We start from the raw sequence: 26,610 nt of genomic DNA on the forward strand, positions 1-26,610 counted from the left end.
CTATGGAATTTTTACAAAATAATATGGCTAACATTGAATTTCAAAAAAGCCTGTATTGTTCTTCAAAAGATTGTGTGTAGAAACTTTGCGATTGAGAAAGGTTTTTTATAGTACCATTCTCCATAAAGGTTCTATAAAGAATCATTAAAAAGGGTTCTAAATAGCCCCAAAAGGATTGTAACCATAGCGGAACACTTTTTGTTGCTATACAGAACCTTTTTTAATAGTTCTTTAGAGGAACCTTAAGAAAGTTCTTTATAGCACCATACAGGTTCCAATTAGAACCTCATGAGCATGATTCTTCATATAACCTTCAAAAAAAGGTGATCTGCTATGGTTACAAGCCAAACAACCCTTATCTGGTGCAATATGGAACCATTTGTTTTTCTGTGTAGTCCTTGATCCTAGATCAGTGTGTCACCCTCTCTAAAAGGGCTCTGATTTCCAAATGATATTCCTCTGCAAACACGCGACAGGAAAAGTTGGAGGGAAGCTGGCACGTTAAAGTCCTGAATTCTTTCCACCCCAGTTATGAATGTCAGACTGTGACATTTTATGAACAATGAGTCTCTTTTTTTCAGGCGCCACCCGGCAAGCACTTGTAAATTACTCCCACTGAAAATAACCTTTCTTGACAAAGTACATATAGGTTTGTATTCAGTGAGAAGAGAATGAATCGATTGTTGTGATTGGTGTGCTTCCAATGACCAACAAGATTAAATCAGTCACTTATATCTGATTACAGGACATGCTGTGTGAATCCTATATGAGGTGATTTGCTTTTTAGTGCCTCAGTAAATGATGTAACACAATAGTCTAATTGAAGGTATTGGAGGCCAATCTGAACGATCAATTTCAAATCATTTCAATGTGACTTATGAAAGACGTTTAGCACACAATCAAATACTGACACATACAGTACAAGATCCAGTCAACTGATGAACTAAAAAAACAACCCAGAATGTATTCAATTGTATACAATTGATTGATGAATAGACTACTCTACCCAAGATGTCAGCCATTTTGTATTTCTTTTGGAATAATCTCAAAAACATACTGTAAAACCCCCCCTCCTGTAAACCTCCCCTCCTGTAAAACCTCCCCTCCCGTAAAACCTCCCCTCCTGTAAAACCTCTCCTCCTGTAAAACTTCTCGTCATGTAAACCTCCCCTCCTGTAAAACCTCTCCTCCTGTAAAACTTCCCCTCCTGTAAAACTTCCCCTCCTGTAAAACTTCCCCTCCTGTAAAACTTCTCCTCCTGTAAAACCTCTCCTCCTGTAAAAACCTCCCCTTCGGAGCAATCAACCCACCATAGAGTGATAACAACAGAAGTTAACAGAAGCAGTTATTCTATTATTACCTAGTTAAGACATTCCTCACCTCAACCTCACCTCAAATTAAGTTAATTGTCAGGTCTGGTGTAGAGAATGTACTATAATAGTTATCATTAATCAAACAGTAATCTCCTTCCATAAATCCAGCCAGTAATGACAGCCCATTAACAGCGAGAACAACATATATCACGCTCTTTCTTCTCTTGTCAGATAAGACCTACTGGAATGTGACTCCCCAATTGACACCATGTTCCCTATTTAGTGCACTACTTTTGACCAGGGCTGAGACCATGTACCCTATTTAGTGCACTACGTTTGACCAGGCCCTATGGACCGCACCCTAACTTCTTTCCAGAGAGACATCAGGGATTGTAACATACTTTGTTTCACGGAAACATGTCTTTCTCTGGGATATACTGTTGGAGTCGGTCCAACTGGATTCTCAGTTGATCGCTCCGACAGGAATAAACATCTCTCCGGAAGAAGAAGAAGGGTGGGGGTGTACAGTTGAAGTCGGAAGTTTACATACACTTAAGTTGGAGCCATTAAAACAAGTTTTTCAACCACTCCACACATTCCTTGTTAACAAACTATAGTTTTGACAAGTCTGTTAGGACATCTACTTTGTGCATGACACAAGTAATCTTTCCAACAATTGTTTAGGCTACCCGAAACGTTTCACCCAAGTTAAACAATTTAAAGGCAATGCTACCAAATACTAATTGAGGGTATGTAAACTTCTGACCCACTGGGAATGTGATGAAAGAAATAAAAGCTGAAAGAAATAAAAGCTGAAATAAATCATTCTCTGTACTATTACTCTGACATTTCACATTCTTAAAATAAAGTGGTGATCCTAACTGACCTAAAACAGGGAATTTTTACTGGGATTAAATGTCAGGAATTGTGAGAAACTGAGTTTAAATGTATTTGGCTGCGTATGTAAACTTGCGACTTCAACTGCATGTTTCATGATTAACGACTCATGGTGTAATTGTGATAACATACAGGAACTCAAGTCCTTTGTTCCCCCGACCTAGAATAGCTCACAATCAAATGCTGTATTATCTCCCAATAGATTTTACTTTGATTATGGTCAAGGCCGTGTACCCCCCCCCCCCCCCCCCCCCCCCCCCTCAAGCCGATACCACAACGGCCCTCAAGGAACTTCCCTGGATTTTATGCAAGTCTTCTCCAGGTAAATATTCCTGTAGGTGATGGCTTTGTTATGGAAGGTTTGGGAATCGCTTTATTTTAGTTGGTTGTATAATTTAACGGCTCTTTTTGGGATTTTGATAATTACCAGGTACTAGGCCTAATTCTGCTCTGTATTATTTGGTGTTTTACGTTGTACACGGAGGATGTTTTTTTGCAGAATTATGCATGCAGAGTCTCTATTTGCTGATGGTCCCATTTTGTGAAATCTTGGTTGGTGAGCGGACCCCAGACATCACAACCACAAAGGGTAATGGGTAATGGGTTCTATAACTGATTCAAGTATTTTTGGCCAGATCCAGAGCAACTGTGTCTAGATGGAATTTGTATTTGTGGTCCTGGCAACTGGACCTTTTTTGAAACACCATTATTTTTTGTCTTACATAGATTTACTGTTAGGGCCCAGGTCTGACAGAATCTGTGTAGAAGAACTAGGTGCTGGTGTAGGCCCTCCTTGGTTGGGGACAGATGTACCAGATCATCAGGAAACAGTAGACATTTGACTTCAGATCCTAGGAGGGTGAGGCCAGGTACTATGGACTGTTCTAGTGCTGTCATGTACTGTCATGTTGTGTCTTGTCTCTGTCCTTTCCCTTCACCCTGTCTCCCTCTGCTGGTCGTTGTTAGGTTACCTTTTCTCCCCCGCTTTCCCCCAGCTGTTCCTTGTCTCCTCTTGACTACCTCGTCACCCCTTCTCCCACCTGTTCCCCTTTTCCCTCTGATTAGTCCCCTATATCTCTCTCTGTTTTTGTTCCTGTCCTTGTCGGATTCTTGTTTGTTGTGTTTCATGCCTGAACCAGACTGTCGTCATGTTTTGCTGTAACCTTGTCTTGTCCTGTCGGAATCTGCCGGTCCGTCTGAGCCTACCTATGTTTGGTAATTAAAGAAGCTCTGTTTAAGTTAATTCGCTTTTGGGTCCTCATTCACGCACCGTAACAGAAGAATCCGACCAAGAATGGACCCAGCGACTTCGGATCCTCTCCACTCAGCCGTCGGGATCCAGGGAGCGATGCTAGGCAGACACGAGCAGGAAGTGTCTGCTGCTCGACATGCCGTTGAGACCCTGGCCACCCAAGTCTCCAACCTCACAGAACAGGTTCACCATCTCCGCCTCGATCCACCGGCCACTTCCAGGGCTTTCGAATCTCCGGAGCCCAGAATCAATAACCCACCGTGTTACTCTGGGGAGCCCACTGAATGCCGCTCGTTCCTCACCCAGTGTGATATTGTGTTTTCTCTCCAGCCCAACACTTACTCCAGGAGCACTGCTCGTGTCGCCTACGTCATATCTCTCCTTATTGGACGGGCTCGTGAGTGGGGCACGGCAATCTGGGAGGCAAGGGCAGAGTGTACTAACCAGTATCAGGACTTTAAGGAGGAGATGATACGGGTTTTTGATCGATCTGTTTTTGGGGAGGAGGCTTCCAGGGCCCTGTCTTCCCTATGTCAAGGCAATCGATCCATAACAGACTACTCTATTGAGTTTCGCACTCTTGCTGTCTCCAGTGGCTGGAACGAGCCGGCCTTGCTCGCTCGTCTTCTGGAGGGTCTCCGCGCAGAGGTAAAGGATGAGATTCTCTCCCAGGAGGTTCCTTCCAGCGTGGATTCCTTGATTGAACTCGCTATTCGCATTGAGCGACGGGTTGATCTTCGTCACCGAGCTCGTGGAAAGGAGCTCGCGCTCTCCGTCGCTCCCCTCTCCGCATCACTACCATCTTCCTCTGCCGGCTCGGGTGCTGAGCCCATGCAGCTGGGAGGTATCCGCATCTCGACTAAGGAGAGGGAACGGAGAATCACCAACCGCCTCTGTCTCTATTGCGGTTCCGCTGGTCATTTTGTCACTTCATGTCCAGTAAAAGGCCAGAGCTTGTCAGTAAGCGGAGGGCTACTGGTGAGCGCTACTACTCCTGTCTCTCCTTCAAGATCCTGCACTACCTTGTCGGTCCATCTACGCTGGACCGGTTCGTCAGCTTCCTGCAGTGCCTTAATAGACTCTGGGGCGGAGGGCTGTTTTATGGACGAGACCTGGGCTCGGGAACATGACATTCCTCTCAGACAGTTAAAGGAGCCCACGGCCTTGTTCGCCCTGGATGGTAGTCCTCTCCCCAGGATTCAGCGTGAGACGCTACCTTTAACCCTCACTGTTTCTGGTAATCATAGTGAAACCATTTCTTTTTTAATTTTTCGTTCACCTTTTACACCTGTTGTTTTGGGCCATCCCTGGCTAGTTTGTCATAATCCTTCCATTAATTGGTCTAGTAATTCTATCCTCTCCTGGAACGTCTCTTGTCATGTGAAATGTTTAATGTCTGCTATCCCTCCTGTTTCCTCTGTCTCTTCTTCACAGGAGGAGCCTGGTGATTTGACAGGGGTGCCGGAGGAATATCACGATCTGCGCACGGTGTTCAGTCGGTCCAGGGCCACCTCTCTTCCTCCACACCGGTCGTATGATTGTAGTATTGATCTCCTTCCGGGAACCACCCCCCCCCCGGGGTAGACTATACTCTCTGTCGGCTCCCGAACGTAAGGCTCTCGAAGATTATTTGTCTGTAGCTCTTGACTCCGGTACCATAGTCCCCTCCTCCTCTCCCGCCGGAGCGGGGTTTTTTTTTGTCAAGAAGAAGGACGGGTCTCTGCGCCCCTGCATAGATTATCGAGGGCTGAATGACATAACAGTGAAGAATCGTTATCCGCTTCCTCTTATGTCTTCAGCCTTCGAGATCCTGCAGGGAGCCAGGTTTTTCACTAAGTTGGACCTTCGTAACGCTTACCATCTCGTGCGCATCAGGGAGGGGGACGAGTGGAAGACGGCGTTTAACACTCCGTTAGGGCACTTTGAATACCGGGTCCTTCCTTTCGGCCTCGCTAACGCTCCAGCTGTCTTTCAGGCATTAGTCAATGATGTCCTGAGAGACATGCTGAACATCTTTGTTTTCGTTTACCTTGACGATATCCTGATTTTTTCACCGTCACTCCAGATTCATGTTCAGCACGTTCGACGTGTCCTCCAGCGCCTTTTAGAGAATTGTCTTTTTGTGAAGGCTGAGAAGTGCACTTTTCATGCCTCCTCCGTCACATTTCTCGGTTCTGTTATTTCCGCTGAAGGCATTAAGATGGATCCCGCTAAGGTCCAAGCTGTCATTGATTGGCCCGTCCCTAAGTCACGCGTCGAGCTGCAGCGCTTTCTCGGCTTCGCGAACTTCTATCGTCGTTTCATCCGTAATTTCGGTCAGGTGGCAGCTCCTCTCACAGCCCTTACTTCTGTCAAGACGTGCTTTAAGTGGTCCGTTTCCGCCCAGGGAGCTTTTGATCTCCTCAAGAATCGTTTTACATCCGCTCCTATCCTTGTTACACCTGACGTCTCTAGACAGTTCGTTGTCGAGGTTGACGCGTCAGAGGTGGGCGTGGGAGCCATTCTTTCTCAGCGCTCCCTCTCTGACGACAAGGTCCACCCATGCGCGTATTTTTCTCATCGCCTGTCGCCATCGGAACGTAACTATGATGTGGGTAACCGCGAACTGCTCGCCATCCGGTTAGCCCTAGGCGAATGGCGACAGTGGTTGGAGGGGGCGACCGTTCCTTTTGTCGTTTGGACTGACCATAGGAACCTTGAGTACATCCGTTCTGCCAAACGACTTAATGCGCGTCAGGCGCGTTGGGCGCTGTTTTTCGCTCGTTTCGAGTTCGTGATTTCTTATCGTCCGGGCTCTAAGAACACCAAGCCTGATGCTTTGTCTCGTCTCTTCAGTTCTTCAGTAGCCTCCACTGACCCCGAGGGGATTCTCCCTGAGGGGCGTGTTGTCGGGTTGACTGTCTGGGGAATTGAGAGGCAGGTAAAACAAGCGCTCACTCACACTCCGTCGCCGCGCGCTTGTCCTAGGAACCTTCTTTTCGTTCCCGTTCCTACTCGTCTGGCCGTTCTTCAGTGGGCTCACTCTGCCAAGTTAGCCGGCCACCCTGGCGTTCGGGGTACGCTTGCTTCCATTCGCCAGCGTTTTTGGTGGCCCACCCGGGAGCATGACACGCGTCGTTTCGTGGCTGCTTGTTCGGTCTGCGCGCAGACTAAGTCCGGTAACTCTCCTCCTGCCGGCCGTCTCAGGCCGCTTCCTATTCCCTCTCGACCGTGGTCTCACATCGCCTTAGATTTTGTCACCGGACTGCCTTCGTCAGCGGGGAAGACTGTTATTCTTACGGTTGTCGATAGGTTCTCTAAGGCGGCTCATTTCATTCCCCTTGCTAAGCTTCCTTCTGCTAAAGAGACGGCACAAATCATCATCGAGAATGTTTTCAGAATTCATGGCCTTCCGTCAGACGTCGTTTCGGACAGAGGTCCGCAATTCACGTCTCAATTTTGGAGGGAGTTTTGCCGTTTGATTGGGGCTTCCGTCAGTCTCTCTTCCGGCTTTCACCCCCAGTCTAACGGTCAAGCAGAACGGGCCAATCAGACTATTGGTCGCATCTTACGCAGTCTTTCTTTTCGCAACCCTGCGTCTTGGTCAGAACAGCTCCCCTGGGCAGAATACGCCCACAACTCGCTTCCTTCGTCTGCGACCGGGCTATCTCCTTTTCAGAGTAGCCTCGGGTACCAGCCTCCGCTGTTCTCATCTCAGTTCGCCGAGTCCAGCGTCCCCTCCGCTCAGGCTTTTGTCCAACGTTGCGAGCGCACCTGGAAGAGGGTCAGGTCTGCACTTTGCCGTTATAGGACGCAGACTGTGAGGGCTGCTAATAAGCGTAGAACTAAGAGTCCTAGATATTGTCGCGCTCAGAGAGTTTGGCTCTCCACTCAGAACCTTCCCCTTAGGACGGCTTCTCGCAAGTTGACCCCGCGGTTCATTGGTCCGTTCCGTATTTCTCGGGTCATTAATCCTGTCGCAGTTCGACTTCTTCTTCCGCGATACCTTCGTCGCGTCCACCCGGTCTTCCATGTCTCCTGCATCAAGCCCGTCCTTCGCGCCCCCGCTCGTCTCCCCCCCCCCCCCCCCCCATCCTTGTCGAGGGCGCACCCATCTACAGGGTCCGTAGAATTTTGGACATGCGTCCTCGGGGCCGTGGTCACCAGTACCTCGTAGATTGGGAGGGGTACGGTCCTGAGGAGAGGAGTTGGGTTCCCTCTCGGGACGTGCTGGACCGTGCGCTGATCGAGGATTTCCTCCGTTGCCGCCAGTTTTCCTCCTCGAGTGCGCCAGGAGGCGCTCGGTGAGTGGGGGGGTACTGTCATGTACTGTCATGTTGTGTCTTGTCTCTGTCCTTTCCCTTCACCCTGTCTCCCTCTGCTGGTCGTTGTTAGGTTACCTTTTCTCCCCCGCTTTCCCCCAGCTGTTCCTTGTCTCCTCTTGACTACCTCGTCACCCCTTCTCCCACCTGTTCCCCTTTTCCCTCTGATTAGTCCCCTATATCTCTCTCTGTTTTTGTTCCTGTCCTTGTCGGATTCTTGTTTGTTGTGTTTCATGCCTGAACCAGACTGTCGTCATGTTTTGCTGTAACCTTGTCTTGTCCTGTCGGAATCTGCCGGTCCGTCTGAGCCTACCTATGTTTGGTAATTAAAGAAGCTCTGTTTAAGTTAATTAGCTTTTGGGTCCTCATTCACGCACCGTAACAAGTGCCCTCACCAATTTGTTGACATATATGTTGAAGAGGGTGGGGCTTAAGCTCTCACCCCACGGACCTGTGTAAAGAAATGTTCGTATTTTTGGCCAATTTTAACTGCACACCTGTTGTTTGTGTTCATGGATTTTATAATGTTGGATGTTTTTCCCCCAACACCACTTTCCATCAATTTGTATAGCAGACCCACATGGCAAACGGAGTGAAGCTTTTTTTGGACTTTGGCTTTGTTTTGGTTTGTTTGTTTGTCAATTAGGGTGTGCAGGGTGAATACATGGTCTGTTGTACGGTAATTTGTTAAAGCCAATTGGACATTTGCTCAGTACATTGTTTTCACCGAGGAAATGTACATGCAGAGGAATTTCCTAAGTTTGCTGTTGATAGTTATTGGGGGCAGCAGCAGGTAGCCTCGTGGTTAGAGCTTTGGGCCAGTAACTGACAGGTTGCTGGATCAAATCACCGAGCTGACAAGGTAAAAATCTGTCATTCTGCCCCTAAACAAGGCAGTTATTTTATTGTGTTACTTTTTATAATTTTTTACTTTAGTTTATTTGGTAAATATTTTCTAAACTCTTCTTGAACTGCACTGTTGGTTAAGGGCTTGTGAGTAAGCATTTCACAGTAAGGTCAACACTTGTTGTGTTTCGCACATGTGACAAATAAAGTTTGATTTGATTTTAACCATAAAACGGAATTTCTGGAAAACCTGGGAATTCAGAGGAAGTTACCAGCGTTTTGTCAACCTACTCGAGATGATAGTTTAGCTGTTATAATTTATATGTTATTCTGACTTTTGTGTTATAATTTATATGTTATTCTGTTATTCTGACCTTTGTTAGGCTGGCATCCCTTGATGTATCTGGTGACACTGATGACAGTCAGGGTGTTGATGCTGGCCAGGCCAAACAACAAGGTGAAGAAGCCATCAACCTATAGGAGAGGAGATAGGGGGAGGGTCAGTAAGCTATTGGTTCACATCTGATAATGACTGGCTGTCTCTGCCTGTCACTCAGTGATGACTGACAGGTTACTGGAAGCATACATTCCTTAGGGGCGGGACCATTTAGTTTGTTTTTGCTGTAGTCTGATAATATAACACGTTGCTCTGGTCTGTATCAGATAATACAGTGCCTTGCGAAAGTATTCGGCCCCCTTGAACTTTGCGACCTTTTGCCACATTTCAAGCTTCAAACATAAACATATAAAACTGTATTTTTTTGTGAAGAATCAACAACAAGTGGGACACAATCATGAAGTGGAACGACATTTATTGGATATTTCAAACTTTTTTAACAAATCAAAAACTGAAAAATTGGGCGTGCAAAATTATTCAAGCAACACTGAAGCATGCATGAGAGCATCAGTTGTTCCGGATGACTGTGTGATCGCACTCTCCATAGCCGATGTGAGTAAGACCTTCAAACAGGTTAACATTCAAACAGATTAACAGGACGTGTACTCCGAGCATGCGCTGACCAACTGGCAAGTGTCTTCACTGACATTTTCAACCTGAGTCTGTAATACCAACATGTTTCAAGCAGACCACCATAGTCCCTGTGCCCAAGAACACTAAAGTAAGCTGCCTAAATGATTACTGACCCGTAGCACTCACGTCTGTAGCCATGAAGTGCTTTGAAAGGCTGTTCATGGCTCACATCCACACCATTATCCCAGAAACCCTAGACCCACTCAAATTTGCATACCGCCTCAACAGATCCACGCTCACTGTGAGGTCTACTACACCTGTTGTATTCAGCATTTCACTGTAAGGTCTACCTACACCTGTTGTATTCAGCATTTCACTGTAAGGTCTACCTACACCTGTTGTATTCAGCATTTCACTGTAAGGTCTACTACACCTGTTGTATTCAGCATTTCACTGTAAGGTCTACTACACATGTTGTATTCAGCATTTCACTGGGAGGTCTACTACACCTGTTGTATTCAGCATTTCACTGTGAGGTCTACTACACCTGTCGTATTCAGCATTTCACTGTAAGGTCTACTACACCTGTTGTATTCAGCATTTCACTGTAAGGTCTACTGCACCTGTTGTATTCAGCATTTCACTGTAAGGTCTACTACACCTGTTGTATTCAGCATTTCACTGTAAGGTCTACTACACCTGTTGTATTCAGCATTTCACTGGGAGGTCTACTACACCTGTTGTATTCAGCATTTCACTGTAAGGTCTACTACACCTGTTGTATTCAGCATTTCACTGTAAGGTCTACTACACCTGTTGTATTCAGCATTTCACTGTAAGGTCTACTACACCTGTTGTATTCAGCATTTCACTGGGAGGTCTACTACACCTGTTGTATTCAGCATTTCACTGTGAGGTCTACTACACCTGTTGTATTCAGCATTTCACTGTGAGGTCTACTACACCTGTTGTATTCAGCATTTCACTGTGAGGTCTACTACACCTGTTGTAATCAGCATTTCACTGTGAGGTCTACACATGTTGTATTCAGCATTTCACTGTGAGGTTGTATTTGGCGCATGTGATAAAAACATTTGATTGGACTTGTATCCTGTTGTGACCATAGAGGTAAACCCTTAGAGAGGTCCCATGCTGTTTTTCTGTCACTGATTACTCTTGATCTGCTGTAAGAGCTTCTATGATATCATTACTGTCAATCAGGTCTTTTTCCCTAACCCTTTCTGCCTGGAAACACTTCCCTTAACCCTATAGGCTCAGACACAACAGTAGGAAACTATTCCCTTAACCCTATAGGCTCAGACACAACAATAGGAAACTCTTCCTTTAACCCTATAGGCTCAGACACAACAATAGGAAACTCTTCCTTTAACCCTATAGGCTCAGACACAACAATAGGAAACTCTTCCTTAACCCTATAGGCTCAGACTCAACAATAGGAAACTCTTCCTTTAACCCTATAGGCTCAGACACAACAATAGGAAACTCTTCCTTAACCCTATAGGCTCAGACTCAACAATAGTGAGAGTACTTAGCACCTCTCGACAGAGTAGCTGCAGTAATTTGCAAAACCGAGTGCAAACAGATTTTATATGTATAATTACAAGAACATGTTGTCAGTCAGACGTCTACAGCGGACGGTCCTTAACACACAGCCTACTGAATGATGGTCAGAGGAATCCTAGATCCCACGTTCGGTGTGATGTGTGCAAGCCTTAACCCAGCCTGCCTCCCTTAACTGTGCAGAAATCACTCTGCCATTTCCTGGTAGCTAATATTCCAATAGTTTTGCCTAATTTCAGTTTTTATGTGGCAAAACAAGCAGGGATAGTGTATAGAATCATTGTACCATAGAAAGCGCTTTTCTATAACCATAAATATTGTATTTTCAGCTGTTTGTAGCTGGTGTACAAAACCCAAAGTAAAAGTAAAGTAAAAAACTAAACATGAGAACGAGAAGCATAGAACTAGCTCACATAGATCAGATCTACTGCTTCTTAGACTGGCTGTCAATGAGAGTGACAGATCTGTAACACACATTTCTATGTGAATTTGGTCAGGTCTCCCAAAAAGTTACATATTGCAGCTGTAACCCTGTCTGCCTCTTTTAACCCTAAAATAATTTCTAGGCTTTTCCTGCCCTTCCCTTCCAGGCTTTTCCTGCACTTCCCTTCTAGGCTTTTCCTGCACTTCCCTTCTAGGCTTTTCCTGCACTTCCCTTCTAGGCTTTTCCTGCACTTCCCTTCTAGGCTTTTCCTGCCCTTCCCTTCTAGGCTTTTCCTGTACTTCCCTTCTAGGCTTTTCCTGCCCTTCCCTTCTAGGCTTTTCCTGCACTTCCCTTCCAGGCTTTTCCTGCCCTTCCCTTCTAGGCTTTTCCTGCCCTTCCCTTCTAGGCTTTTCCTGCCCTTCCCTTCTAGGCTTTTCCTGCACTTCCCTTCTAGGCTTTTCCTGCACTTCCCTTCTAGGCTTTTCCTGCCCTTCCCTTCTAGGCTTTTCCTGCACTTCCCTTCCAGGCTTTTCCTGCCCTTCCCTTCTAGGCTTTTCCTGCCCTTCCCTTCTAGGCTTTTCCTGCCCTTCCCTTCTAGGCTTTTCCTGCACTTCCCTTCTAGGCTTTTCCTGCCCTTCCCTTCCAGGCTTTTCCTGCCCTTCCCTTCTAGGCTTTTCCTGCCCTTCCCTTCTAGGCTTTTCCTGCACTTCCCTTCTAGGCTTTTCCTGCACTTCCCTTCCAGGCTTTTCCTTGAACGTGTGGTAATGCCAGAATACCTTAACTCTAACCCAGCCTCAGGCTGGTGAAACCAACTGACTAATGTGTTTACAGAGAAACAGAATGTGATCCGTAAGTCAGAGAAGGTAGAACGAGGCAAACCAAGCCTGCCTGGAGCCAATATCTCTGTAGGCTTATTATGGTTGATCAAGGAATCATTTGCGACTATTGTCTACTATTGGAACTCTGCTTTAGGGCCATTTGTGCAATAAGTATCCTCCGTACCAAAGTCATTCCTGTACCTCAACCTGGGTCAGACATCTGGGCCTACAGTATCATACTGTACAGTTGCATCCTCTCTGCCTATGTCCTCGACGGTCAATTCCATTTCAATTCAGTCATTTCAGGAGGTAAACTATAAATTGGAATTTCAGAAATGGAATTGACCCCAAACTTGAAGTCCTCCTCTAATAGCTCCAAAGGGTCTCGCCACGTCCCCATCCTGACGGAGCCACTCAGAGACGGGTGGAATGTCCCATGTGTACCTGTTCTGTTCATGTCCCGTCACGCTCTCTGATGCAGTAATCTGCTAATACTTCTGTTCATGTCCCTTCACGCTCTCTGATGCAGTAATCTGCTAATACTTCTCACATGCCTGTCTCGCTCCCTCCCTCTCTCTCTCTCTCTCTCTCGCTCCCTCTCTCTCTCGCTCCCTCTCTCTCTCTCTCTCTCTCTCTCCTTCCCTCAACTTCTTGCTTTCTGTCTCTCTCTCACTTCACTTACCCTCCCCCTCTCTGTCTCTCTCGCTCCCTCCCTCTCTCTCTCTCTCCTTCCCTCAACTTCTTGCTTTCTGTCTCACTCTCTCACTCCACTTACCCCCTCTCTGTCTCTGTCTCTGTCTCGCTCCCTCCCTCTCTCTCTCTCTCTCTCGCTCTCTCTCTCTCTCTCTCTCTCTCTCTCTCTCTCTCTTTCTCTCTCTCTCTCTCTCTCTCTCTCTCTCTCTCTCTCTCTCTCTCTCTGTCTCTGTCTCTGTCTCTGTCTCTGTCTCTGTCTCTCTCTGTCTCTCTCTCTCTCTCTCTCTCTCTCTCTCTCTTTGCTCCCTCCCTCCCTCCGTCTCTACTTTACTTTCCTCCACATCTCTCTAAAGACACAAGAGAGGGGAATGCTTCCTATCCCAATATTGTTCTCTCCTCCCATTAAAAACCTGAGATAACAGCAATGGCTGAGAGGTGAGATCATTAAGTAAGGCTGTTTTCTAGAACAAAGGTGTGGAAGCCTCCCTTCTCCCTTCCTTCTGCTCATGAACCTAATTATAACACATAGCTACAGGCCTGGTTATATCTCTACATCTCCGCTTCTGAGCTTAGACTCTCTCATAACGGTAGGGAGACTCTGGATCCAAAATGGCGCCTGTATTCCCTGTATACTGAACTACTATGTACCCTATGTGAGCCCTGGTGAAATGTCGTTCTCCACACAGGTCATTTCAGACACAGCCTGTGACTGGCACTGAGGCAGTTATTGTTACACCAATGTTGTTGTAGGTCCTAAATCCACAGAGGGTCCTCTCACAGAGTAGCTAGCAGGATATCAGGCCTTGACCACGGGCTAACCTTCACTAAGGTAAATAAAGCAGTCAGAAATTCCTAAAGTACCAACCAAGTATGACGTTTATTTGAGTTGCGAGTTAAAACCCCTCAGGGAGAGAGGAGCAGAGGCAAACATACATGTAGGTAAAAAATAAATATAAATATATATACATAGTTCAAGCAGATTTCTCCGACTATACCGATGCAGGAAATGAAATAGGTAACGTTGTATCAAAAGATTGAGATATTAAGTTTGCTTTGCGTTCGTTATTTCAGGCTGAGAGACGTATTTGAAAATAGCCTGGTCCCAGATCTATTTGTGCTCTCTTTGACAACCCTAATGGGCGTGGTCACCAACAGATCTGGGACCAGGCAGATCTGTATTTCATACTGAAGACACAAATTTGTATTTTGAAGGCTTTCTTTCTCATGGATTCACAGCAGTTCTTTTCCAACACTGATCTGAGGTAAAGGAATCCTGTCATTCCAGTTCACTCTACAGACACGACACCAACATTGTCTGTACTTGTCTCAACATATTATATTGCCTAATGGTTTTTCAGATGGAATCCCCAAATTCCTAACTGGTCTCAGATCTGTTTGTGCTGTTGCAACAACCACCCGGTTGTTGACAAAACAAACAGATCTGGGACCAGGCTTCCAGATTCCAATGGGTATGTGGTTGTTGACAGATGGTACAGGAACCCTGGCTCCACGGTCCACAGCCATAATCTGATTACAGATTAACCTTCTACCCACATGAATACTAGTCCTAGTCTTAATCCCCCTTCTCACTCCTTCACTGCATTCATCTAGATTCGTTCAAGATATTAGAATATTGGTCCAAGACATTAGGAAATGGACCTCCTTCACTCTGGATTGGTCCAAGACATTAGGAAATGGGCCCCCTTCACTCTGGATTGGTCCAAGACATTAGGAAATGGGCCCCCTTCACTCTGGATTGGTCCAAGACATTAGAATATTGACCCCCTTTACTCTGGATTGGTCCAAGACATTAGGAAATGGGCCCCCTTCACTCTGGATTGGTCCAAGACATTAGGAAATGGGCCCCCTTCACTCTGGATTGGTCCAAGACATTAGGAAAGGCTCTCCCTTCACTCTGGATTGGTCCAAGACATTAGGAAAGGCTCTCCCTTCACTCTGGATTGGTCCAAGACATTAGGAAAGGCTCTCCCTTCACTCTGGATTGGTCCAATACATTAGGAAAGGGTCTCCCTTCACTCTGGATTGGTCCAATACATTAGGAAAGGGTCTCCCTTCACTCTGGATTGGTCCAAGACATTAGGAAAGGGTCTCCCTTCACTCTGGATTGGTCCAAGACATTAGGAAATGGACCTCCTTCCCTCTGGATTGGTCCAAGACATTAGGAAATGGACCTCCTTCCCTCTGGATTGGTCCAAGACATTAGGAAAGGGCCTCCCTTCACTCTGGATTGTTACAAGACATTAGGAAAGGGCCTCCCTTCACTCTGGCTCTTTCCAGGTGAGCCCTAGTCTAGCTCAGCCTAGGACTCATTTGGACTCTTCTGGAAAGAGGAATCTGAAATAGCACAGGTTCTATACTCTAGACTCCAAGCCCCCCTCAATCATGGATCTAAAACCATCATGAGTATCTTGACCAAATATAGAATAAATCATTTATCGTTGAAAGGTACTTTGGCGCCTTATACAATCCGAAGAGCATGAGATCAAACTTGAAAAGACATAGCATTTTTACTAATCTCAACAATATGACTTTCATTATTTTAGGCCTGCTTCATTGGATTTTATAGGTAGAATAAACATTGTTAAAATGAGGACTGAGGTACATGTTTTACAAATCATGGTAATTTTGTCATGTCCAAACATGAATATTGAGTTCCATTGAAATGAATGCGTTTTAAAGTGATGTATAGTCCCTCTTCAATGATCCACGTTCCTCCACCATGTTTCTCACCTGTTCAGACTACATTTGGAGAGAATACACTACATATACAAAAGTATGTCGACACCCCATCAAATTAGGGGATTTGGCTATTTCAGACACACCCATGTGGTTCAGTACATAGGTATAGAGACAGGTGGGTCGGGGGGGGGGGGGGGGGGGGGGGGGCTATTTCAGACACACCCATGTGGTTCAGTACATAGGTATAGAGACAGGTGGGTCGGGGGGGGGGCTATTTCAGCCACACCCATGTGGTTCAGTACATAGGTATAGAGACAGGTGGGTCGGGGGGGGGGGCTATTTCAGCCACACCCATGTGGTTCAGTACATAGGTATAGAGACAGGTGGGTCGGAGGGGGTGGGGGGGGGGGGCTATACACAGACTTAATACACACACACCCATGTGGTTCAGTACATAGGTATAGAGACAGGTGGGTCGGGGGGGGCTATTTCAGCCACACCCATGTGGTTCAGTACATAGGTATAGAGACAGGTGGGTCGGGGGAGGCTAATACACACACACACACACCCATGTGGTTCAGTACATAGATATAGAGACAGGTGGGTCGGGGGGGGGGGGGGCTATTTCAGCCACACCCATGTGGTTCAGCTCCTGTCATGGACCTTGCCACTGAGCAGGGGGGCCTGGGGTTTGGTTAAAGCCCCCTCTAAGACAGTAATTTTAGGTTCCATTATTATAACCTAACGGCCTCTGTAAGGGGGACCAGTGGTAGCCTAAATTAGCATATATTCAAACAGTGCCTCAGATTAGCTTCGTTTACACCATTTGTATTTAACTGGGCAAGTCAGGTAAGACGTAATTTACAATGACGGACTACCCCCGGCCAAACCCTAACCCGGACGACGCTGGGCCAATTGTGCGCCGCCCTATGGGACTCCCCATCACGGCCGGTTGTGATACAGCCTGGAATCGAACCAGGGTCTGTAGTGACGCCGCTAGATGCAGTGGCTTAGACCGCTGTGATACAGCCTGGAATCGAACCAGGGTCTGTAGTGACGCCTCTAGATGCAGTGGCTTAGACCGCTGTGATACAGCCTGGAATCGAACCAGGGTCTGTAGTGACGCCTCTAGATGCAGTGGCTTAGACCGCTGTGATACAGCCTGGAATCGAACCAGGGTCTGTAGTGATGCCTCTAGATGCAGTGGCTTAGACCGCTGTGATACAGCCTGGAATCGAACCACGGTCTGTAGTGACTTCTCTAGATGCAGTGGCTTAGACCGCTGTGATACAGCCTGGAATCGAACCACAGTCTGTAGTGACGCCTCTAGATGCAGTGGCTTAGACCGCTGTGATACAGCCTGGAATCGAACCAGGGTCTGTAGTGACGCCTCTAGATGCAGTGGCTTAGACCGCTGTGATACAGCCTGGAATCGAACCAGGGTCTGTAGTGACGCCTCTAGATGCAGTGGCTTAGACCGCTGTGATACAGCCTGGAATCGAACCAGGGTCTGTAGTGATGCCTCTAGATGCAGTGGCTTAGACCGCTGTGATACAGCCTGGAATCGAACCACGGTCTGTAGTGATGCCTCTAGATGCAGTGGCTTAGACCGCTGTGATACAGCCTGGAATCGAACCAGGGACTGTAGTGACGCCTCTAGATGCAGTGGCTTAGACCGCTGTGATACAGCCTGGAATCGAACCAGGGTCTGTAGTGACGCCTCTAGATGCAGTGGCTTAGACCGCTGTGATACAGCCTGGAATCGAACCAGGGACTGTAGTGACGCCTCTAGATGCAGTGGCTTAGACCGCTGTGATACAGCCTGGAATCGAACCAGGGACTGTAGTGACGCCTCTAGCACTGGAAATACAGTGAGTTTCCTCTTACCCCTGCGCCCTCAGCCGTTGAACAGCCCTATAATTGACTTTCACTTGCCCACTAAAATGTACCATTAGCCTACAAGTTAGGGTACTGGGTAATGGGCTGTAAAATAGAGGCGTTGTAGTGAATTTGACATGGGACATGCACACGCATAGCCCCCGGTCTCAAGGATCCCAAAATAATTAGTTTTATTGGGTGTGCTGTCGTAGCCAACGAGCCTATTGTCGTTAGAAGGATGGCTGCCTTAAGGGGCAAATACTCCTGTTAGTGAATCACCACGGATACAGTCGTTAATAGTTACCTTTCTGAAAGGTTGTTGCCTAGGCTACGCAGCTTTCAGTGACAGTGGCAAGAATGCACCATGGTCTTTAGAAGAGTTTATTCCTACAGTCTGAAATTGCCAGGGGGAAACTCTCTCTGTGTGTGTGTGTGTGTGTGTGTGTGTGTGTGTGTGTGTGTGTGTGTGTGTGTGTGTGTGTGTGTGTGTGTGTGTGTGTGTGTAGTTTTGATGGCCATTTGTTTATTTTGCCCCCACTTTTTGCAACCCACACACACACACACACACACACACACACAAACAACCCACCCGTCTCTACCTATTTATGCAACCACGGCTCCTCCTTTTCCATAACACCTACAATAATATGGCTATGATGCACTAAAGGGGGTCCATCTGTCCTCCTGCCCCCTGAACAAGGCAGTTAACCCACTGTTCCCTGGTTGGTCGTCATTGTTCTGCCCCTGAACAAGGCAGTTAACCCACTGTTCCCTGGTTGGCCGTCATTGTTCTGCCCCTGAACAAGGCAGTTAACCCACTGTTCCCTGGTTGGCCGTCATTGTTCTGCCCCTGAACAAGACAGTTAACCCACTGTTCCCCTGAACAGGCAGTTAACCCACTGTTCCCCTGAACGAGGCAGTTAACCCACTGTTCCCCTGAACAAGGCAGTTAACCCACTGTTCCCCTGAACAAGGCAGTTAACCCACTGTTCCCTGGTTGGCCGTCATTGTTCTGCCCCTGAACAAGGCAGTTAACCCACTGTTCCCTGGTTGGCCGTCATTGAAAATAAGAATTTGTTCTTAACTGACTCGACTAGTTAAATAAAAGGTCAAATAAAGATAAAATAAATGATATAAAAGAGAAAGGATTTCCTTCTGACCTAAAGCCAATTCTAAAGTATAGTTTCCACTGGGTCATCTAACTGAGGCGTTTCACAGCAACGGGAAACCAAGAAGACATGCTTAACCAAATCCCCTTACATAAATCTTAAAATATAACTGAGAAATTACATTTCGAGTTCATTCTAGAAATATTGGCACTTTATTCTAGAAACATTTTCACTTTTTTTACACAATTTAATTTCAACTTTATTTTCTAATTATTGCCACTTTATTCTGGAAATATTGCCACTTTTAAAAAAAAGTACTATCATGCAAACAACAATAATAATGCAAGTGCCACCAACCACGAGCAGTTTGATGTTTCTCTTCACTTGGCCCTAATACTCTTCCGTACATTTAGGATAGGGACGTCCCAAAGAACCCGGATAGCAACAACCAACCAACTATCCAACCAAGCAACCAATCAACCAATATTTATCTCTTAACCTGGCAGGTCCAGAACCAGGTGATCCAAAAGCCGTCATCTCTGAAGAGGTTAAAGATGTCCAAAATCCCTCTGGAGTACCCGAACATGGAGATGCTCGCGTCCGAGATAGCCAGGTTCAACGTGAGGAAGTCTGTAGGCAGCAGGGAGGCCCTCTGTCTGTACAGCACCAATATCACGAGACTGTTGCCAAACAACGACAGCCAACCTGGAGAAGAGACGAGACACACAAATTCACTGAAACATTTCACCGACAGGATAGAAATTCAGATATAGGCCTACTTAAGCAATTAAAAAATTTCAAATCATATCTGATAATTGTTTTCAGGGGAAAAGCTCTGGTGCACATAAAACTAATTTGAATAATTATCTCAGTAGCAACTTCAAAAATATTTTTTTCTCAGCATGGATTCCAATAATAACACCTGTTATTTTAAGTCTCTATTTACAGATTAAGAGGTCTTGCTCCTCCCGGCATTTAAGGTGTTACAGGATCAATGGTCAACAGTCCAAAGCATTCCACTCATACCCGATCATGAGCCACACAGCCGTGGGGTTCCACATCCCCTAGAGAGGTGGAGAGAGGGCTACAAAGGTCCTTGACCAGTTGATTTAGGTGAGAGACAATCCCCTTTATTTTTGACCAAATTTGTATACGTTTTTTTCATTTTTCTTGATGGGGGGACGACATGCAGAATGCACAAATTCATATAATTTAATAGTTCGCTCACATCACAGAGACAAAACATAACAACACATTGAGTATGTAAAGAGAGACACAAATATAACAGAAGCAAGCCTCCACCCATCCAACATGTCTCCCCTAACCCCACCCATCCAACATGTCTCCCCTAACCCCACCCATCCAACATGTCTCCCCTAACCCCACCCATCCAACATGTCTCCCCTAACCCCACCCATCCAACATGTCTCCCCTAACCCCACCCATCCAACATGTCTCCCCTAACCCCACCCATCCAACATGTCTCCCCTAACCCCACCCATCCAACATGTCTCCCTTAACCCCACCCATCCAACATGTCTCCATCCAGCCCCAACCTCCCCTATCCCCACCCATCCAACATGGCTCCCCTAACCCCACCCATCCAACATGTCTCCCCTAACCCCACCCATCCAACATGGCTCCCCTAACCCCACCCATCCAACATGTCTCCCCTATCCCCACCCATCCAACATGGCTCCCCTAACCCCATCCATCCAACATGTCTCCCCTAACCCCACCCATCCAACATGGCTCCCCTAACCCCACCCATCCAACATGGCTCCCCTAACCCCACCCATCCAACATGTCTCCCCTAACCCCACCCATCCAACATGTCTCCCCTAACCCCACCCATCCAACATGTCTCCCCTAACCCCACCCATCCAACATGTCTCCCCTAAACCCACCCATCCAACATGTCTCCATCCAGCCCCAACCTCCCCTAACCCCACCCATCCAACATGTCTCCATCCAGCCCCAACCTCCCCTAACCCCACCCATCCAACATGTCTCCATCCAGCCCCAACCTTCCCTAACCCCACTCATCCAACATGTCTCCATCCAGCCCCAACCTCCCCTGACCCCACCCATCCAACATGTCTCCCCTAACCCCACCCATCCAACATGTCTCCATCCAGCCCCACCCTCCCCTAACCCCACCCATCCAACATGTCTCCATCCAGCCCCAACCTCCCCTGACCCCATCCATCCAACATGTCTCCCCTAACCCCACCCATCCAAAATGTCTCCATCCAGCCCCACCCTCCCCTAACCCCACCCATCCAACATGTCTCCATCCAGCCCCAACCTCCCCTGACCCCACCCATCCAACATGTCTCCATCCAGCCCCAACCTCCCCTAACCCCACCCATCCAACATGTCTCCCTCCAGCCCAGCCCAACCCAACCTCCCCTAACCCCACCCATCCACTAACCCCACCCATCCACTAACCCCACCCATCCAACATGTCTCCCCTAACCCCACCCATCCAACATGTCTGCATCCAGCCCCACCTTCCCCTAACCCCACCCATCCAACATGTCTCCATCCAGCCCCAACCTCCCCTGACCCCACCCATCCAACATGTCTCCATCCAGCCCCAACCTCCCCTAACCCCACCCATCCAACATGTCTCCCTCTACCCCACCCATCCAACATGTCTCCCTCCAGCCTCAACCTCCCCTAACCACACCCATCCAACATGTCTCCCTCCAGCCCCACCCTCCCCTAACCCCACCCATCCAACATGTCTCCATCCAGCCCCAACCTCCCCTGACCCCATCCATCCAACATGTCTCCCCTAACCCCACCCATCCAAAATGTCTCCATCCAGCCCCACCCTCCCCTAACCCCACCCATCCAACATGTCTCCATCCAGCCCCAACCTCCCCTGACCCCACCCATCCAACATGTCTCCATCCAGCCCCAACCTCCCCTAACCCCACCCATCCAACATGTCTCCCTCCAGCCCAGCCCAACCCAACCTCCCCTAACCCCACCCATCCACTAACCCCACCCATCCACTAACCCCACCCATCCAACATGTCTCCCCTAACCCCACCCATCCAACATGTCTGCATCCAGCCCCACCTTCCCCTAACCCCACCCATCCAACATGTCTCCATCCAGCCCCAACCTCCCCTGACCCCACCCATCCAACATGTCTCCATCCAGCCCCAACCTCCCCTAACCCCACCCATCCAACATGTCTCCCTCTACCCCACCCATCCAACATGTCTCCCTCCAGCCTCAACCTCCCCTAACCACACCCATCCAACATGTCTCCCTCCAGCCCCAAACTCTCCTAACCCCACCCATCCAACATGTCACCATCCAGCCCCAACCTTCCTTAACCCCACCCATCCAACATGTCTCCCCTAACCCCACCCATCCAACATGTCTCCACCCAGCCCCAACCTCCCCTAACCCCACCCATCCAACATGTCTCCCCTAACCCCACCCATCCAACATGTCTCCCCTAACCCCACCCATCCAACATGTCTCCCCTAACCCCACCCATCCAACATGTCTCCCCTAACCCCACCCATCCAACATGTCTCCCCTAACCCCACCCATCCAACATGTCTCCCCTAACCCCACCCATCCAACATGTCTCCCCTAACGACAGCCAACCTGGAGAAGAGATGAGACACACACATTCACTGAAACATTTCACCGACAGGATAGAAATTCAGATATAGGCCTACTTAAGCAATTAAAAAATTAAAAATCATATCTGATAATTGTTTTCAGGGGAAAAGCTCTGGTGCACATAAAACTAATTTGAATAATTATCTCAGTAGCAATTTCAAAAATATTTTTTTCTCAGCATGGCTTCCAATAATAACACCTGTTATTTTAAGTCTCAATTTACAGATTAAGAGGTCTCGCTCCTCCCGGCATTTAAGGTGTTACAGGATCAATGGTCACCAGTCCAAAGCATTCCACTCATACCCGATCATGAGCCACACAGCCGTGGGGTTCCACGTCCCCTAGAGAGGTGGAGAGAGGGCTACAAAAGTCCTTGACCAGTTGATTTAGGTGAGAGACAATCCCCTTTATTTTTGACCAAATTTGTATACGTTTTTCCATTTTTCTTGATGGGGGAACTACATGCAGAATGCACAAATTAATATAATTTAATAGTTTGCTCGCATCACAGAGACAAAACATAACAACACATTGAGTATGTAAAGAGAGACAAAAATATAACAGAAGTGAGCCTCCACCCCAACCTCCCCTAACCCCACCCATCCAACATGTCTCCCCTAACCCCACCCATCCAACATGGCTCCCTCCAGCCCAACCTCCCCTAACCCCACCCATCCAACATGTCTCCATCCAGCCCAACCTCCCTCTACCCCATCCATCCAACATGTCTCCCTCTACCCCAACCTCCCTCTACCCCACCCATCCAACATGGCTCCCTCCAGCCCAACCTCCCCTAACCCCACCCATCCAACATGGCTCCCTCCAGCCCAACCTCCCCTAACCCCACCCATCCAACATATCTCCATCCAGCCCCAACCTCCCCTAACCCCACCCACGCAACATGTCTCCCTCTACTCCAACCTCCCTCTACTCCACCCATCCAACATGTCTGGGCTTTATAGATTGTTTATCTGTATGTGTTGGGCTTTATAGATTGTTTATCTGTATGTGTTTGGCTTTAACTGAGATAATCCTTTACAGGGACAATAATATTTTTCCAGACCGCAATTGTTCCTTGACTAGCACCATTCATTCTCTCATGTCGATAATTATAACGCTATAACTTCAGTTAGTTACTGTATCTACTGGTTAAATTGAGATGGCTGCCATCTTAGAGTCAACATGTTTTTTTCTGTGGCGCTGCCTGCCAGCTGTAACCATCTCTGACATTAAGATATTCAAGGAGCTATCATCGTTAAATAACATGCACTTTAAAATGAATGTTGTAACTTTGTCCCAGAAGCATTTAACTGCAGGGGCACTCCCACATCATGTAAAGGAATGTGCCTACCTGATTTAGGGGATACAGTGAATAGTTGGGACTTGGGGCCAATTTCATCATAAAACGATTCCTTGGTGTTAAATACACTCTGTGAACAAACTTAAAATGCATAAGTCTCTTGGTATATATCTCTTTCAGCTTGGCACATCTAGCCACTGGGATTTTTGCCCATTCTTCAAGGAAAAACTGCTCCAGCTCCTTCAAGTTCAATGGATTCCGCTGGTGTGCAGCAATCTTTAAGTCATTCCACAGATTCTCAATTGGATTGAGGTCTGGGCATTTAAATGTTTCCCCATAAACCACTCAAGTGTTGCTTTGAACAGTATGCTTAGGGTCACTGTCCTGCTGGAAGGTGAACCTCTGTCCCAGTCTCAAATCTCTGGAAGACTCAAACAGATTTCACTCAAGAATTTCCCTGTATTTAGCACCATCCATCCATCTGACCAGTTTCCCTGCCAATTAAATATATCCACACAGCATGATGCTGCCACCACCATGCTTCACTTGGGGATGGAGTTCTCGGGGTGATGGGAGGTGTTGGGTTTGTGCCAGACATAATGGTTTTTTTTTTTGCCAAAAAGCTCAATTTTAGTCTCATCTGACTAGAGTACCTTCTTCCATATGTTTGGGGAGTCTCCCACATGCCTTTCGGTGAACACCAAATGTGTTTGCTTGTTTTTATCTTTAAGCAATGGCTTTTTTCTGGCCACTCTTCCGTAAAACCCAGCTCTGTGGAGTGTACGGCTTAAAGTGGTCCTATGGACAGATACTCCAATCTCCTCTGTGGTGCTTTGCAGCTCCTTCAGGGTTATCTTTGGTCTCTTTGTTGCCTCTCTGATTAATGCCCTCCTTGCCTGGTCCGTGAGTTTTGTTGGGCAGCCCTCTCCTGGTAGGTTTGTTGTGGTGCCATATTCTTTAAATGTTTTAATAATGGATTTAATGGTGCTCCTTGGGATGTTCAAAGTTTCTGATATTTTTTTATAACTCAACCCTGATCTGTACGTCTCCACAGCTTTGTCCCTGACCGGTTTGGAGAGCTCCTTGGTCTTCATGGTGCCGCTTGCTTGGTGGTGCCCCTTGCTGAGTGGTGTTGCAGACTCTGGGGCCTTTCAGAACAGGTGTATATATACTGAGACCATGTGACACTTAGTTAAATAAAGTCCACCTATGTGCAATCTAACTAATTATGTGAAGGTAACTGGTTGCACCAGACCTCATTTAGGGGCTGCAATGAAAAAGGGGGTGACTACATATGCACACACCACATTATCCATATTCAATTTTTTTGATTTTTTTTTAAACAAGTTATTTTATTTCACTTCACCAATTTGGACTATTTTGTGTATGTCCATTGCATGAAAATCAAATAAATAAACTACAGGTTGTAATGCAAAATAAACACAAAAAACGCAGAGGGGATGAATACTTTTTCAAGGCACTGTATGTAAATATGATATTTCTATTTATACATTTGTATACATTTGCAAAAACAAATTAAACAACTGTTTTTACTTTGTCGTTATAGTGTGTTGTGTGTAGTCTGATGAGGATAAAAAATAAATATATTTTAGAATAAGGCAGTAATGTCGACAAAATGTGGAAAAAGTCAAGTGGTCTGAATACTTTTCTGAACACTCTGTATCAGTGAGACAAACTCATTGACTCAGTAGCCTGGTTCACGTTAGGCATACCGGTAGCTCAGAAGATTGGGCTGTGGTATGATGGCCACTTGTACAACAGCTACTTGGTTATGTCAGCCATTAGCCAGATGAGTGTCCGGTGGATTCAAGATGACTGTTCTTGTCCTTGAGACATCAAAATGGAGCACTTCATTCACTATGTCCTGCATCTCATTGGCATAGGACTACATTTAAATAAACTTCACAATACTTAACAATAGTTCCTGCGTTTGCATCCAAAATAAGATCTGAAAAAACATCTTGAAAATATATATATTTTTTTATATAATTTGCAAAGTAGGCTACATACAAACTGAACTGCAACATCCAAATACAAACAAACAATTTTGATTCTGTTTAAAAAAATATAATGTTAAAAACAATTCTGTGTTGATTTCTATATGTAAACAACATGGTTTACATTAGGATATTGAAAATGTGTATTATCTGAAACGTACAGTACATACATACTTCTATCTGCAACGTACAGTACATACATACTTCTATCTGCAACGTACAGTACATACATACTTCTATCTGCAACGTACAGTACATACATACTTCTATCTGAAACGTACAGTACATACATACTTCTATCTGCAACGTACAGTACATACATACTTCTATCTGCAACGTACAGTACATACATACTTCTATCTGCAACGTACAGTACATACATACTTCTATCTGCAACGTACAGTACATACATACTTCTATCTGCAACGTACAGTACATACATACTTATATCTGCAACGTACAGTACATACATACTTCTATCTGCAACGTACAGTACATACATACTTCTATCTGCAACGTACAGTACATACATACTTCTATCTGCAACGTACAGTACATACATACTTCTATCTGCAACGTACAGTACATACATACTTCTATCTGCAACGTACAGTACATACATACTTCTATCTGCAACGTACAGTACATACATACTTCTATCTGCAACGTACAGTACATACATACTTCTATCTGCAACGTACAGTACATACATACTTCTATCTGCAACGTACAGTACATACATACTTCTATCTGCAACGTACAGTACATACATACTTCTATCTGCAACGTACAGTACATACATACTTCTATCTGCAACGTACAGTACATACATACTTCTATCTGCAACGTACAGTACATA

General features: G+C 46.4%; 1 protein-coding gene across 1 annotated transcript in view; it reads right to left on the reverse strand.

Annotated features, from left to right (window-relative positions):
• Window positions 1-24,827, reverse strand: part of LOC110492799 (visual pigment-like receptor peropsin) — a 33,704-nt gene extending 8,877 nt beyond the window's left edge. The window contains exons 1-3 of the mRNA XM_036945863.1: window positions 24,778-24,827; window positions 19,282-19,543; window positions 8,984-9,083 (exon numbers count right to left, since the gene is read on the reverse strand). Coding sequence (XP_036801758.1) covers window positions 8,984-9,083; window positions 19,282-19,543; window positions 24,778-24,827 — 412 coding nt within the window. The remainder of the gene's footprint in view (window positions 1-8,983; window positions 9,084-19,281; window positions 19,544-24,777) is intronic.
• Window positions 24,828-26,610: the final 1,783 nt, after the last annotated feature.

The sequence above is a fragment of the Oncorhynchus mykiss genome, chromosome 16 (assembly GCF_013265735.2).
Source record: "Oncorhynchus mykiss isolate Arlee chromosome 16, USDA_OmykA_1.1, whole genome shotgun sequence".
Classification (NCBI taxonomy): domain Eukaryota; kingdom Metazoa; phylum Chordata; class Actinopteri; order Salmoniformes; family Salmonidae; genus Oncorhynchus; species Oncorhynchus mykiss.